The 16305-nt window shown below is 55.6% G+C and overlaps 1 protein-coding gene across 1 annotated transcript; it reads left to right on the top strand.

Moving 5' to 3' along the window:
* The first annotated feature begins 11439 nt into the window (after positions 1-11439).
* SP6 (Sp6 transcription factor) lies at positions 11440-12784 on the top strand. Its single transcript, XM_024745598.1, has one exon. The coding sequence runs from the start codon at positions 11440-11442 to the stop codon at positions 12565-12567; it is 1128 nt and encodes a 375-aa protein (XP_024601366.1). The 3' UTR covers positions 12568-12784.
* Positions 12785-16305: the final 3521 nt, after the last annotated feature.

The following is a 16305-nucleotide window of genomic DNA, read 5'->3' as shown; positions in this document are numbered from 1 at the left end:
TAAAACTGTATGAACAATAGGATGGAGTAGAAGCCCCCTGTGGCTGGAGCCTGGGGAGTGAGAGGGTTGAGGTTGGAAAGGTAGGCTGAGACCGGATGGGGAAATGGGGCTTAAATTCCAGGACAAAGGGTACAGACTTTCTCTTGCAAGGAATGGGGAGCTATTGAACGATTTTGAGCTGAGGCATGACATGATCAGGATCCTGCCACCCTGGTAAGAAGAATTTTAACTGCCCACAGAGGGACAAAGAGGATTCTGCTTTTTCTGCCTCTTCTTTTCTCCATGGCTGCTGTCTAGCCAGCCCTTTCTCCCAGCTCCCACTCATTATCCTTGCTCCTTTTGTCCCAAACCTCCAACTCTTTGTTCCAAGCAGGCTGACAGGGCAGAGCGCTTCTCTCTCTCCCAGCTCTCACCCCAACCCTTCATGTCTCAGACATCTTGCTAGGTCATTCAACCTCCATCACACAAGTAGGGGAGGGGCTAGGTGATGGGACAGCTGGTGGGGAAGCTGGGCTCGGTTCCTTCATGAATCTTTGGGTGTCAAGGCTTCTGTTGTGTCTTCCCTCCCTACCCAGGTTTCTGCCTTCACCATTACCCTCCCCGACTAAGGAGCTTCTGGAAGCTTTGATTCCAGGGAAGCACTTTTCCATTCACTCATCTGTGCCCTATCTGCCCCTTCTCAAAGAAAGGTGCTGAGCTAAGGACTGTGTGGCATGAAAAGGATATGGTTCCTGCCCTTCAGGAGCCTACCGACCGTAGGGAAGATAAGACAACTCTGTGGAAAGAGGGCATGTGGAAATCAGTGCTAGGGAAGTTCACAGGAGCAAGCCAGTGATGTGCTGGTAAGAGAAGACTTCATAGAGAAAGCATGAGGCTGGAGCTTGGAGGATGAGAAGCTTTCTTGAGGGCAGGTGGGGTGACAGGGGTGGAAATAGTTGGAGCAAACTAGGGAGGCTAGACATGTTTAGTGAAGATTAAGTCCAGTGGGCTGGGCTGGAGGCTCTGTACAAAGACCATTGCAAGTGCAGACTGGGAAGGTGATGGAGGCCCAGTAGGAGGGTCTTAAATGTCATGGCTAGAATTGGGGAGCCATTGGACGTGTTTTTTGTTTGTTTGTTTTGTTTTGTTTTGTTTTGCGGTACGCGGGCCTCTCACTGTTGTGGCCTCTCCCGTTGCGGAGCACAGGCCCCAGACGCGCAGGCTCAGTGGCCATGGCTCACTGGCCTAGCTGCTCCGCGGCATGTGGGATCTTCCTGGACCAGGGCACGAACCCATGTCCCCCGCATCGGCAGGCGGACTCTCAACCACTGCACCACCAGGGAAGAGCCCCAATTGGACGTGTTTGAGATGAAGTGTGCCAAGGTAGAGGGACATTTCACGATGATTAATCTGGTATTGGTCTGTGGGACACCTTGGGTAGGTGGGCAGAGAAGTGGGAGAAAACCCATAGGAGACCTAAAAAATAATCCAAATGAGAAGCAATTCCTGGCAGCTACTCACCCAGGTGGGCCCGCTGTCCCCCTCAGAGCGAACTACCTACCACTTAATAAATCCTCGCTGTGCTCTGTCAGAAAAAAAAAAAAAAAAAGTAATTCCTGTCACCAAGTTGGCACCTCTCTAGAATTTTCACAGATCAGTGCTCATTTCCAACTCATTCATTCAACAAATATTTAAGCCACACTTACCAAGTACCAAAAACCATTTAAGGCTATTTCTTCATTCCTTTCTTCTCTCTCTCTCTCTCTCAGGTAAACTTTCACCTGTGCACATCTGGGGGCCTTAGCCCAGCCTCCTCCTTCCCCCCACCCCCAAGCTAATCCAGTAACTTCTGCCTTTGGAGCGGGTATATGGAAAAAAATTAGAGAACTACACACAGTAAGGATTTGGGGGATGGCACGAGTTAGGAAAATCTGAGGGCAGGAGGGTAAGCAGCTTGGGCAGCAGCTGATGGGAGGGAAAAAGCAAAGTTGACAGTTGAGTGTAGGGGCGACCTGGCATCTCTGGGGGAGGGAGGCTGGGGGAGGAGGAGAGAGGTGGAGAGAAGAGTGGGAGACAGGCCTCTGGGTGAGAATGGGGGCCAGGAGGGAGGGAGGGACACATTAGAGAGCTGGAGAAGGAAGTAGAGTCTTAGCAGCTAGAGGTGGGTGAGGGAGGAGGTGGGGCTGGGAGGCGAGCGCAGAGGAAATGGGCCCAGGCACTGGAGACAAAAGTCTGGGCGTCTGAGCCTCTGAGGAGCCGCCTGGAAGGTGCAGGCAGCGGCAACATCAAACTTGGGATTGGAAGGTTGGCTCTGGGAGTGAGCTGGAGCTGGGTGGGGGTGGCTGCAGGGGGAGCTGAGAGCAAGAGAGGGGCTTGAATCTACCCCGAACCCTGCTGTCTCTTTCCTCTGAACGCCTGGGCTCCAGAGTCCCACCCCTGACATGTAGGTTTAGGCCCCATTGGGCACCGCCCCCCCCACTTGCCTACCTCATGACTGGTGGTGGGAGAGCACTTTGTTCCAAGGTGCGAATAGAGAGGAGGTAAGGGGGTCTCCTGCCAGACAGGGTCCAGGTGAACCAGGATCCAGGTAAAGCCCCTCCCTGCAAACCAGGCAAGATCTCCACGCACTCTTTACTGATCAGAGAGCTGGGGAGGGGTGTGGGCCAGCAGGTCCAGGCCAAGGGCTTCATCCTTTTCCTCTGCCCAACCCCCCACCCCACAAGATTCTCCCATTTTGAACTGGACCTGCTACCTAAGCATATGGAACCGATTGAAAGAATTTGTATGCTCACCTTATAATTTATGCAAATCAACTCTGTAATTAACTATAATTTGGAGGCATCCTTTGGTATTTGAGACATTTATCCATGAGGAAATGCCCTAGTGATAATGCTCCCGTATTAACATTATTTACTCCACCTGTGTGGTCTCCTCGCCTTGTTTCCCCCCTCACTCTGATTTTCTGGGCTGGAAGGTGGGGAGGGCCAGGGAAGCCCCTCCCTGGAGCCTGCCTCCGTCCTGACGCCTGGGCTCCCCCAGGGAGTTGTACTCACGCCCTGTCCTCTTAATCTTCCCTGGGATTAAAGGAAAGGGTGCAGCTCTGCCTCCTAAGCGCCCCACCACTCTACTCTCTCCTGCCTGATGAGTGGCTTTCTGCTGAGTTTTTTTTTCACACTCTTAAGGGCCTCAATGTTCTCACCTCTGAAATGGGTAGAGGAAGGACCTGTTGGGGCCTTTACAGGATAATTACTGAAAAGCTAATGAGAGGACTGGGAATCTTCAGTCTAGAGATTTCTAGGGGTGTGTGGGGAGGAGCAGTACAAGAGTTCAGGGCGAAGATGCCCTGACTGAATGGGAAGTGGTCACGAGAAAAGTCTCCAGGCCACTCTCCTATGTGGGTCATAATTCCTAGTTTCAGAGTGCTTTGGGAAACCAGTCTTATCCTGTTTCATCTGCTTTCCCCTTCCTGGTCTTCTGTCCCTCTCTGCTCCAGGACATGCTCCTATTAGCCTAAAATTCAGTTCATGTAACTCGTTGGGGATGATGGGGGTCCACCTAAATTCACCTCCAGGCCCCTTCTCCCTTTCCAGGCCATGTTCCCAGCCTCTTCACTCTCTTGGAGTTCTGGGATTCCTGAATTATCCATGAAAGTTCTTGGCTGGGCTCTGCCTCTGGTTCTAGGTGAACTCTTGTCCGTTCCAAGCTGCCCCATGCTACCCTAAGTCAAGGAGAGGGTCTTCCCTCCCTATTTGACAATGAGAGATCCCAGATCCAAAATGTGAATTCTATTGGACCCTCCTGGTGGTTCCAAGTTGAGAAGTAACTGAAAAGGAGACAAAGGAAAGGGAGGAGGGACAAGGCTCCAGCAGAGGAGAGACCTGCTTCAGCTTCTGCAGGGAGGGACCATGTGAAGGGGAGAGAGTGTGTGTGTGTGTGTGTGTGTGTGTGTGTGTGTGTGTGTGTGTGTGAGGTTTTAAAAGTGGTACTTCTTTCTCTCCCACCATGTCCATGGAGGAAACAAAAGGAGGGGGTTGGAATTTGGAGAGTTCCAGCCATCCCAGCTCTCTCCCCTGGCGATGCTCTCATTTCCTCCATCCTGAAAGAACCACTTTTGTCCCTCTCCCACCACCTGGCCAGCCTCTGGGGAGGGAAGGATGTCCTGCTCCTCCCCACCCCGATCCCCACCCCCACCCTCAGCTGCCTCTTCCAGCCGAAATCCTCCTTTCCTGGCAGATCTCAGAGACTCAGATCTCAGCCCCACCGCTCCCCCAGGAGAGCTGGGGGGCCACTGTTTCCTGGATTATCCTAGAAGCTTCCGAGGCCGTGAGGACTTGGCAGCATCCCTGCCCGAGTCTCTCACCTCCCACTCTGGCTCTGACTGTTGCCTCCTTTATAAAGCTTGGCTCTTCCATCACCCCCACTTGCCCCTCACTGCCGCTGCCAACTCTGGGCTCCATGGACTGGTAAGAGGGGCTGTTCCCTGTCCAGTTCAGAGGACAAGAGGATCAGGTCTTCACTCTAAAGTGGGGATCATTGAGAAGGGGTTAAAAGGCTTGATTCTCTCTGTACTGGGGAGGAGGACCTAAGAGGGAGATAGTGGATGCATGGAGAACGAAAGAGGGTTCCTTGAGGTCTCTGGACTGGGCTGAGATCTGAGGCAGAAATAGAGCGGTGATTCACCACTTTCACCGGTTAATAGATGACTGGGGACTTCATTCTGAGGAAAAAGATGGGCTAATATAACAGACATACAGGGCACACACTCACCACATGGAAGTTCATGCATGAGAGCATATCTGCAGAAGTCATAAGGGAGAAACCGCTGTGCATGGCCTGTGGGGAACACCCTTTATGATGGAGGAGAGAGGACAGACACCCCACATTCAAGCCCCAAAGGTACACACTGGTGGGTAGGTACACACTGGTGTGGTGATTACGCACAGGCATGGTGGGTACACACACATCTGTAGATACACACATCTGTAGACACACACACACACACACACACACACACACACACAAATGCACTAGCCTCAGCTGGGCTCATCTTTCAGACCAAGAGTGGTTGTGATGCTACAGGGACATTTGGGTTTATAATAGAATCAGTGCTCAGGGTAGTGCTTGGCCCTGGGTAGACCCTCAGTAAGTGTTAGTTCAGTGAATAAAGGATGAACGAAAGAAAACCATTTGGCTCCAGCTCTGGACCTTGTCCAGTTTCCCAGGAGGCTTGAAGAGTGTGGGGGAGAGGAGGGGATATGAGGAAGGTGTTAGTGTCCGTGATCACCAGCTCGCAGTTGGCTGAGTGCAGCCTGGAAGTGGGGGATGGGAGAAGAGAAGCGTGAGCAACTAGGAGACCAGGAATCAGGAGATTGGGGTTCTGCTCCCTGCTCTGCTTCTAACCTGTGTGACTTTGAGCTACTTGCCTCCTTGTTCTGGGGTTTAATTTCCCCTACTAGCAAAATGAGGGTTTGCACTGGACAATTTTTATGGGCAGAACAGTCTATAGTGTTCTGTACTATAGGAATGCAGATATCTGTATTCTTATAGTGCAATCTCCATGGAGGGATAGTTGAGGTTTGGAAGAGACCACAGCAATCCAGTCCAAGACGGGACCAGTTTGTCCTATCTTAGTAACAGCATCTTGATGGCCTTGATCTGGGGAATAGTTTAAAAATATCGTCCTCTTCACCTTCAGGATATAGGGGAGCTGGACTGCCAGGGCCATCACTGCTGCCATAGTGAGGCTGGATGGAACAGCAGGCAGAACGTGTGCTTTAGAGCCTGACAGATCTGGACTCCGTTTCCTTCTGTCTCTTAACAGCTCTGTAATCTTGGGCAGGTCATTTAACTTCTTTAATCCTCGGCTTCCTCATCTGTACAATGGGGGCATAATAACAACTACTTTGTTCCATGCTCATGAAAATTAGAGATATTTGTGTGAAGCACCTGGAACGTAGTAGGTGCCCAGTAAATAAATGCTGGTTACTCTAAGCATGGAGACCAATAAGGCTGCTCCAGGTACAAAGTGGATTGCTGACTAAAATGAGGCATGAGAAGCAGAGGGGCGGCAAGAATGGGAGACAGACACTTGTGGCAAAATCTGTCCGTTTACCCCTTTAGTGGAATGAGGGAAAGGAGTAGAAATGGCCCAAGTCCTGGGCAGATCTCAGTGGGCTGCATGGTTCAACTTTGAGGTGAGATGAGAACATGGCAGTGGGCAGTGGTGATCTTGGCAGTCACGTCAACAGATCATGAGCACCATTAAGTAAGGAAACATCTAGAAAGTGGGAAATGGAAAGGGCTGGAATCAAAGGAACAAAAGCAGAGGGGTATCTGGAAGAAAAGAAAGTGCCCTGAGTCAGAGGCAGAAACCCAGGCAGTGCAGGATGTCAGAGCAGCTGAGTTTTCTGAGACAACTGCATTGCGGTTGAATTTCATGCGGATGAGTGCCAGGCAGATGGAGGGTCTTTGCTTCTGGGAAACCCGGGTGGCTGCGGGTCAGGACCAGGTGGGGTGAAAGGGGGGGCCTGGGGTGAAAGTGGGGTGGGATGTCTACTGTCCAGGGGCTGGATCCCTTTCTATCTTCTTTCCAGGAAAAGATGGAAGGAGCTAGGAAGACAAGACAATCTGGTGCCTATAAATAAATGGGAGAGGGGGCTCAGGTTTCCCATTGAGAGTCAGATCCTTGCTCAGGTGTTAGCACCTTAAGAGCTGCAGCTTTGGGGAACAGCCAGAGGCCAGCGGGCTGCAGGGAGGAGGAGGAGGAAGAGAATGCCTAGGGGTCGAATCAGACTTAACCCAGGAATTCGAGTAGCAGGCTCTGCAATGTGAGCCCATAACTCTGTTCCGGACATGGCTGGGAACTGAGTTGCAACACCAACTAAGTCAAGATTTGCAGGCTGAGTGCACAGAGGTAAAACCGTATGGACAGAGAGGGCTGTCGATTTAGCCATGGCCACAAAGAGCCAGAGCGCTTCTTGAGAATCTACATCTCAGGGGCCCAAGAGTCGGGAATGAAATCTGACTGATCTGAAAGTACAATCCCTGACATCTGGGAGGCACCTCACGTCTTCCCAAGTGCCTGTCCTCTACCCCGCAGGGCGGCTGCTCTAACCGCATTTCACCCACGAGGAAACTGAGGCTCAGAGCAACCTCATCTGCCAGATCAGCTTAGCAAATGCAGGGCTGGAGCTAGAATTTTGGTCTGTCAACTTCTAGCCCAAAGATCTTTGTGGATATACCTTTATCCAACAAACATTTCCTGGGAACCGACTTATTTAATAATTATAACGCTACCAACGATATCTTCCCTTTACTCTGAGCTTACCAGGGGCCCCACAGGCTAAGCGTTTTAAGAACATCAATTCCTTTAAGCCCCAGGAAACCCTCCCAACTTGTACTCAGGTTGTCCAGATGAGGAAACTGAGTCTTACAAAAGAGGGATTTGCACAGATGAATCAGACCCTGATTCTGGATACGAGAATGTGTATGTCTGGTGGGGGGAACCACACACAAAAAGATCGATTTTCAAGTGGCTTGTGGATCAGTTTAGCTGTTTAATAGTCGCACTTCGTATTCAGGACAGGTAAACCAACGGTGGTGGAATCGGGGCTGTACCCGCGAAAACGAATCAGCCTAAATTCTGCTCGGGCTGTACGAAATAGACTGTAAAGACAAAAACGAAATTAAAAAAGCAGATGGCAGAGTCCGTAGGGAAAGCCAACCGAGGCAGCGAAAAAAATTAGGAAGTTGATCAGAGTGCCCCCTGTAACAAAAGAGTCACTTCAGGAGGTCAAAGTGGCCGGTTCGGGGAGGCATCCACCGGGAAGGGAGTTTCGTACCCGGTCGCACGGGCCATTCCTGGCGGGGAAGGAGAGGGAAACACCCCTACCCACCGCGCTGGATATCTCAACCAACTCTGACCTTGAGAGAAGTTTTTAGGTGGGCGTCGCAAACGCCCTGAAATTCTGCACTGTGTTGCAGACGGTTGCACTGTGTATGTGCATTTGTTTTTCTCAAAGGAATCCAAGACCCTTCCCCAAAATTATGAACCTTGGGTTTAGACATTCAGATGAGAATAGGGAAGGAATGGTGGCAAGGGTTCGCGCAAATGTTTGCAGAAGTGTCCTTTCCCAGGGCTATCCCGGCGCCTGCCCCATCTTTCAGAGCCGGGGGCGAGGGTGGCTGGGCGCAAGCTGAGCACCTCTGGGACCGAAGGGAGCTCGGGTGTATTGGAGAGGCGGACCTGGGAGGCGCTGGGGTTGCTGCCCAAGGGTAGATGGAGAGTGAGGGCTGAGGCGCAGATAGAGACGGGCCAGATGGATGGGAAGAGGAGAGGAGGAGGTTACTCAAAAATAGGTGAGTGGCAGGAGAAAGAGAGCCGGGCAGCAAGAGAGAGAGAAAGGACCGGGGAAGGTGCTGGTGGTGGAAAGAAGCGGCGGGAGGAATGGTGAAGGAGGGCAGCGGCCAAGACCCGCTTCTCACGGCCCAGGTCTGGGTGTAGACCGGACACATCCTTGGCGCTCAATCCTGTTTCCTTCTATCCTCTCAGTTCTGGGGCAGCGCTGCCCGACTGGGGCGGGTGGGTGGAGGGCCGTGGAGGCAAACGGCGCCCTAGGTTGACTCGGTATCACCCCCAGAACCCGCCCCCTCCTCCATTCCCGCAGGGTCAGAGTCCTGGGTGCCCGCCAAACCGAGACAGCTCAAGGGCAGTTTTCCACTCGATGGGGCGGGCCCCAGAACCTGGGAAACACTCCTCCCAGGCCCCTCGCCCCAGCAGTGCAGGGACCAGGGAGGAGCGAGGGAGGGGGCAGGGTGCCACCTAGATAGCGATTCCCTCCGCCCGCCCCCTCCCCGCTGGCCCGGCCCGGCTCGGCCTCTGGTCCGGCAGAGCCCGCAAGGGTTAAAGGCGGCCACAGGTGAGGTGGGCGGGGCCGCGAATTCGGGAAAAAGGAGCGCAGGGCCGAGGATGAAGGCAGAGAGCGCGGTGAGTCACGGGCGGAGCTGTCCTCGCTCGCTTGCTCGCTTGCTCGCTCGCCTGCTCCCGCCCGCCCTCCGCCCTCCCGCCGCCTCTCTCCGCCCCTCCTCCGCCGCCAGCCGCAGGTTCTTGTTGCGGCCCCCTCTCGCCCTCGGCTCCTGCCCCTCGCCGCTGGAGAGCCCGCCGGCGCGCGAGGCCCAGGAGCGCCCGTCGGGAGGGCGCCACCCTGCCGTGCCAGGCGCCCGAGCGCAGCCTCGAGGTAGGAACCCGGGTCAGGGCGGCGAGGGGTGCGCGCATCGGGGATCGTCTCGGAAAGACGCGCCCGGAACGCGCCACAGCCTCCTCTGGCCTCGGGGGAGGTGGTCTTAAAGAATCCGAGGGGTTTAGAGCCCCGGCGGAGTGAAAACGGGGCGGACGGGCGAGGCTGGAGACTGGGGAAACTGGAGCGACTGGGACAACTGGAGGATTGGAACCTTGAGGACCGGGAGTACGGAAGTCCTGACCACCTGAGCACCGGTGATGGGAGAGGCAGCCGGCGGAAGGGGGAAGGAGGGTGTCTCTACCAGCCTTCCCGACTTGGGGAGCGGCAAGCAGGGGTACGCGCCCGGCTGTCTCCCTTCCCGACATCTCGGTAGCAGCCTAGTGCATCCCAGGATTGGACTCCCTGGCCCTGTGGCGGGAGTGGCCACTCTGGAGCCTGGATCGTTAGCCTCCCCCCCGCCCCCAACCCCTGGGGCCGTTCCCAGGCGCCAAAAGCTATTAGGGTCCCAGGCCTCACTGCTCCCGCCCAGCCCCTGCTGGGCTGCCCCGCCTGGGCCTGAGGCTCCATTCCTGCCTCTTCACCCTGTTCCTTTCTTGTGGTGAGGCAGCAGGAGCCTGAATAGGCGCTCCAATCCCCCTCTCCCTCCCTCTCCCAGACCACCAGGGCGACCTCCCTGGTCCCAGAAGCAGAAGGTGGTAGGGTCATCCGAATCCTGATTTAGGAAGGAAAAGTCCCTGCCCTAAACCACTGCGTCTCCTCCCCCATCATCAGAGAAGGCTCAGGCACCCAAACCCACATACTCCAGGCATCACAGCAGGGCCCCCAGACGTTAGGGAGAGGTGGTGAGACGAGGGGGAACCTCAAGCGACAGGTATGTGGTCCAGAGAGGGGTGGGGGGTTCTTTAGGTTCCCAGTGGTTTAGGGAAAGAGAAACAGACCAGGAATATACCGTATATACCTCTGGTTCACAGAGGTATATACAGTACATATGTACTGACTGAATGAATACATTTTTTTTCAAGTGACTTCTCCAAATATGGCCTCAGTTTTCTCTTCTCTAAAATAAGAGGACTGGCCTGGAGCAGTAGTTCTCAACAGCTGGCTGCATGTTAGAATCATCTGGAGAGCTCCTAAAAATGATCCAGGCCTAGAATGCACGCCCTATATAATCTCTTTGGGTAAATTCTTCCTCTTAATTTCTGTGTGATTCCGGCTTTTCCTGTTGCTCCCCCCACTCTGTCCCTGAATCCCTTAAGAGGGTGGCAATTTTATCTTCCCGAGCGTGCTGGTAAGCTCTTCTCTGGCCGACCCCTCCGAGCTTCACATCTGGTCTCCCCTAGATTGGAGGAGGGCAGGGGTAGCAGCCAGAAAGCTGGCTGGGCACTGGTGTAGGTCAGGACAGGGAGGGGGGTTTAGTTTCTCGGGCGGGGAGAAGTCTTCTGGAAACTGACAGTGCAGTTGCACCCCAGGGAGGTGAAGTCCCTGCCAGAGGGAAAGGGGCATGGGAGTGGGTTTGGTGGGGCTGAGGCAACCCAGCCAAGGCAGGGAGCTGGGGTGAGTGGTGTAGAGCAGTGAAATGCTTTTCTTCACTGAGCAGGCCTCAGGGATGGAAGGAGAGCTCTTTTTCCAAAACCTCAGAAGCTGCTTTGGGCTTCGGGAAGTCAGGTCACTTTAAGCTTCGGGTTAGACCACCTCCCTCTCCCCAGCTGCGTCCTGAGTTAAACTGGGGAAACTGAGATGGGCCTAGATTCTCCATTTGGGCTGGCAGCAGATCTGCGGGTGGGCGGGCGTGGGGGCAGGGGTTATGGGGCAATGCCACTGCCCCTCCCACTGGGCTGGGCAGCTACACTGGTTCCAGCATTGTACTCTAGTTGTATCTGACTGACCTACTTGCCTGGGACCAGCCCAACTTCCAGGATGAGCTGGGTCCTATAGGAGGGATCACCTAGCGGAAGGTAGCCTTCCATCATCTGCGCCTCACACCCTCAACCCTTCCCTAGCACTCGCAAGTTCTCTTAACTGATCTTTAGTCCCCACCCAGACAGGCCTTCCTCTTCTTCACCTGGGGATGGGAAAGAAGCATTTGACAGGGAAGGGAACTGGGCTAGGACGGGAAATGAGACGGTTACTTTCCTCACTTTACCTCATCTTTTCCTCCTTTAGGTCCCACCTGAGGTGCCCTTGACCATCCCTGTCCCCCACCCCACCCCGGATCCCGGCAATGCTAACCGCCGTCTGTGGCTCTCTGGGCAGCCAGCACTCGGATGCGACTCCCGCCTCCCCGCCGCGCCTCGACCTGCAGCCTCTCCAAACATACCAGGGCCACACGAGCCCGGAGGCCGGGGACTACCCCTCCCCGCTGCAGCCTGGAGAGCTGCAGAGCCTCCCGCTGGGCCCAGAGGTGGACTTCTCACAGGGCTATGAGCTGCCGGGGGCCTCCTCTCGGGTAACCTGCGAGGACCTGGAAAGCGACAGTCCCTTGGCCCCGGGACCCTTTTCCAAGTTCCTGCAGCCGGACATGTCACACCATTATGAATCGTGGTTCCGGCCGACACACCCAGGCACCGAGGATGGCTCGTGGTGGGACCCTCATCCGGGTACCAGCTGGATGGACCTCCCCCACACTCAGGGCGCGCTGACCTCACCTGGCCACCCCGGGGCGCTTCAGGCTGGCTTGGGGGGCTACGTCGGAGACCACCAGCTTTGTGCCCAGCCGCCCCACCCACACCCGCACCATCTCCTCCCAGCCGCCGGAGGGCAGCACCTCCTCGGGCCTCCCGACGGGGCGAAGGCCTTGGAAGCAGCCGCTCCGGAATCCCAGGGGCTGGATACCAGTCTGGATGGGGCGGCCCGGCCCAAAGGCTCCCGGCGGTCAGTACCCCGCAGCTCAGGCCAGACCGTGTGCCGCTGCCCCAACTGCCTGGAGGCGGAGCGACTGGGGGCTCCGTGCGGGCCCGATGGGGGCAAGAAGAAGCATTTGCACAATTGCCACATCCCGGGCTGTGGGAAAGCCTACGCCAAGACATCGCACCTGAAGGCACACCTGCGCTGGCACAGCGGCGACCGCCCCTTCGTGTGCAACTGGCTCTTCTGCGGCAAGCGCTTCACGCGCTCAGACGAGCTGCAGCGCCACCTCCAGACCCACACCGGCACCAAGAAGTTCCCCTGTGCAGTCTGCAGCCGAGTCTTCATGCGCAGCGACCACCTGGCCAAACACATGAAAACCCACGAGGGCGCCAAAGAGGAGGCTGCCGGGGCGGCGGCGGGAGAGGGCAAGGCCGGCGGAGCGGAGCCCCCCGCGGGCAAAGGCAAGCGCGAGGCCGAGGGCAGTGCGGCTCCCTCCAACTGAGCTCCTCGTCCCGCCTCCCCGTCCCGCCTCCCCGTTGGTCTCCCCTGGGGCCATCAGAAGAGAGCCCTCTGGCCTGATGCCCTTGTGGGGGTGGCTTGAGTAAGAGTAGGTGGTTATTTATTGAGAGGGAGGGAAAGTGGTGCGGGGGTCAGGGAGCCGGGTCGCTAGGGGTTTCATAGTCTATGGGGCTGGACAGGACGGACGCGTTTGACTGGGCAGGGAGGAGCTGCGCATGCCCATCAGTTCTCCCCTTCCTCGCTCTTTCACTCACGCCCCTGGGCTGGGGGGTTGGGGCGGACTACCCCTACGGTGGCTGGAGGGCCGAGGGGATAGGTTGGAGGATACGGCGCGTCCCCGGAGCAGAGAGGAGTGGGGCCGCCCCGGGCGCTCCGGGTAGCTGTCTGGACACGTCGTTAGCGCCTGGGAACCCGGACATAAAAGGGCCTCTGGAGCCGCGCTGCAGCCCGGGTCCCTTTCATCCCCCTTAGAGTGCTTTACCCCGGGGTTTCCGGAGGGAGAGCTGAGATGGGGTAGCAGAGGCTGGGGGTCCCCCTAAGGGAGGAGTTTCTATCTGGCTGGGAGGATTGTCACCGCAGAAATAATGTCTCTGATGTGCCTCCTTATTAAGCCTTCCAGACCCAGTCTGATGGAGCCACGAGGGAAGAAGGGAAGAGGGCCAGAATGGGCGACAGCTTCCAGCCAGAACTGTGGGGTGGAGGAGGGAGCTAGATGTGGAGGTTGAGCAAGGAAGTCTCCTCTAAAATGAGAGAAAGGGATTTGGTCAGGGAGTGGAACTAAGCCCTTCCCTCTCTAACTCTGATTCAGTCCTTAACTCTTGGTCTTTATAAAAGTAAAGTTCAGTAGTCCACTGTCATCTGTCACCCCAGGCAGGCCTTCAAGACAGCCAAGAGCCCTTGCTTCAGAATTGATGTAGTTCCTCACCCTTGGTGCCTGGCATTTGCCCTCCCCTTAGGGTTGGAAGGAAGAGGGTTACCTCGGTTGGGTGAGGGTAGGTGGGGGTGTCCCAGCAGAGGGACCTCCAGCGGTTCCTGCTCAGAGCGGAGGACTCTGTCCCTGCCTGGCCATCTGCTTGCAGAGAAGCTAAGCCCCACTCTTTCTTTAGCTCGACGCTCCCCTTTCGTGCTGCCTAAAAGCCTTGCCCCTCCTGTAGAGTGTGTTAGGAGGCTCCTGCCCATCTCATCTCTTGTGGGGCTCCTCTTCCATATGAGGAAGTTGTCCTGTCACTGGAAGGGGCCTGCCTTCTGAGGTGATGTCCAGGAAGCTGTCCCTGTTCCCTTCTTTAGATGCTAGAAATACACCCTGTTGGTAATCCTGGAGTGGGGAACGTGGGGAGGGAGGGAAGCCAGAAGAGGCTGAGCCAGGCAAAAGGAAAAAAGCTGATGGGGGCAGGGACTGACAGGCCACAGGAGCCTGGAACTAGTGGGCTTTCCCAGGCTCCAGGTAGAGGCCTTAAGATTCCCCCCGACCTCCCGTTTCCCTGCCTTTCTTTCTCCACCCAGAGCCCTGTGCAAGGATTAGTTGTGTATTGATTTTTTAAGTTATAAGCAAAGGGTATTTTATTTAATATTAGGACATGTGTGTTCATGTTGTGTGTACCTGTGTATGTGTGTGTTTCTGTGTGTGTGTGTGTGTGTGTTTCTCTACTGAGCCTGGGGTCTCCAGCCAGGGAGACCCCATCTTGTTCACCCCAGCCGAGGTCCTGGAGCCTAGGCCCACAGCATCTCTTCTTTCCTTGGGGATATCAGTCCAAGGATTGGGTGCTATTGGGAAGTGGGGCTGGGATCTGGGTGGGAATATGTTTGTGTAGAAGAGAGCCCTTCTTAAGAGGGATGGGGTGACTCTCCCTGAAGGACGCATGGGCCTGGGGTAGGTTAAGAATTAATGTCCTTTCTTTATGCTCCCTCTTCCCCTACCTCCTGCTAATCCGACCAGAGGTCCCTTTCCTTGCTGAGAGGGCTGGGGGCAGAAGAGAGTTGGCAGTGCCTGCAAGTTGCCTAGCCAGGTGGATGAGGGGGAGAGAGGGAGGGCGCTGTGGGTGTGAGATGCCCTTTTCCTCCAGCTGAGGAAACCAGCCACCTCTCCCTTTGCCACTAGGACAGCCTTTCCCAGTGACCATCCTCAGGGGAACTCCCAAATGTGCGTTGGGGAGAGGACAGCACGGATATTCCCCCCATGGAGGCCCTGAGCTCTAAGGTGTGCTGGTGAGGGCTTTGGATAGGTTTTCTTCTGCTCCCCTCTTTTATAGATCTAGGTTGCTTGGCTGTCTGCCCCCTTCTAGGCAGCCCCCTAGAGGAGAAATGTAGGATTTTTTTTTTTCTTTAAGTGCTGTGAACCCATTTTGGGGGGGGGGAGGAGGAAGAAACAGCCTGTGTTTTTTATGCCATAATAAAGTAATCAACCACATCACTGCTTCATTTGTCTTCCAGCTCTGGTTTCCTTTTTGACTCATGGTGTCTCAGCAGCAAGGACCAGACTGGCTGCAGGGTGGAGTGGACACTTCTCTTTGATCCTGCAGCCCTGGGCAGCCTCACCTCCCTTTGTTTGGGGGCAGAGCTGAGCTGATTGAAGGGTCTGATCCTGCCTGGAGGTTGTTGATGCAGAAGGAGGGTGGCGCTCCCTCGGGGTTGGTAACTGGGCTGACTGTCCCTCCCTGGTCTTCTCCTGTGGAGATGAAAAGGTTCTAGATATTTCCTTCCTCTTCCACATGGAGGCCCCCTCTTTCGCCTCCCCTGCCAAGAATGCCGGTTCCCTGCCTTCCCACAGATGGCCAGCCCCTTGGCCCCCTCACCCCACCCCCGTGGGTGTGTGCCTGTCAATCAGGCCTTCTGGCTCTGAGAGAGGTGGGGGTGACTGACAGCGATTTCTTCACCCAGGATGATCCCTATCAGGGACAAGGTGATGAAAGGCAGCCAAGATATCTGATGGGCTCCCACCCAGCTGAAAAGCATGAGGGAAAGGTTCCTAGTGCAACTCCCAGCTAGAGACCTGCCACAGTTATGCAACCACGGTGTGCACAGAATTTCCTCACTGGACCCATCACGAACCCCCGGATATGCACACTTTCCCAGGCTGCTCAAACACCTGGTGCGCAGTTGGTGCCTAACACACGTCAGATGAGTAAAAGCCTCATGGCTCCAGAGCCCCAAACCTAGGAAAGTTGACAGAGGATCAGTTTTTGGCTCCAAGGGGGCAGAGTAGGGTATTACGTTCTTTCACCTTTCCATCCTACATCTTGGCCAGAATTATCATCTACCCCAGTGGGATTCCTGTTTCCCCCCACTCTAACCCTAACCCAACTTCTCAGAGCCAAATATGGTACCCAGGCTGGCCCATTCCACCACTTGTTTGGGAGAGTCTGGGGTCACAAAGTTTCTTAAATGGGGGCATCAGAATGATTTAGGGGTTACAGAGGAAAGCAGACCACTTGAGGGGGCCAAATGTTTGTTTCTGTCTGCCTGGGTGGAGGAGGGACAGGCGTGTTACGGGGACCTCAGGCCCATCCCACTCCCTGGGGCTCCGCTTTTGTCTTCCTGGTTCTGGCGGACTTAGACCCCAGGAGCCTGGGGAGTCCTCTCCTGCTGTCCCCCATTGCTGCCCCCAGGGACAGGAGGGCAGCTGTGAGGGCAGCTGTGGGGCCGGCTGGGCCTGTCTGGGCAGGGCTGGGACTGCCCCTCCTCCCCTCGCAGCTCCTTCTGCCTCTCACTGCTGTGGCCTCTC

Source organism: Neophocaena asiaeorientalis, unplaced genomic scaffold, assembly GCF_003031525.2.
Source record: "Neophocaena asiaeorientalis asiaeorientalis breed wild unplaced genomic scaffold, Neophocaena_asiaeorientalis_V1.1 scaffold1, whole genome shotgun sequence".
Classification (NCBI taxonomy): Eukaryota; Metazoa; Chordata; class Mammalia; order Artiodactyla; family Phocoenidae; genus Neophocaena; species Neophocaena asiaeorientalis.
Note: the sequence above shows the minus strand (reverse complement) of the source record. Positions and strands in the feature narration are given on the sequence as shown.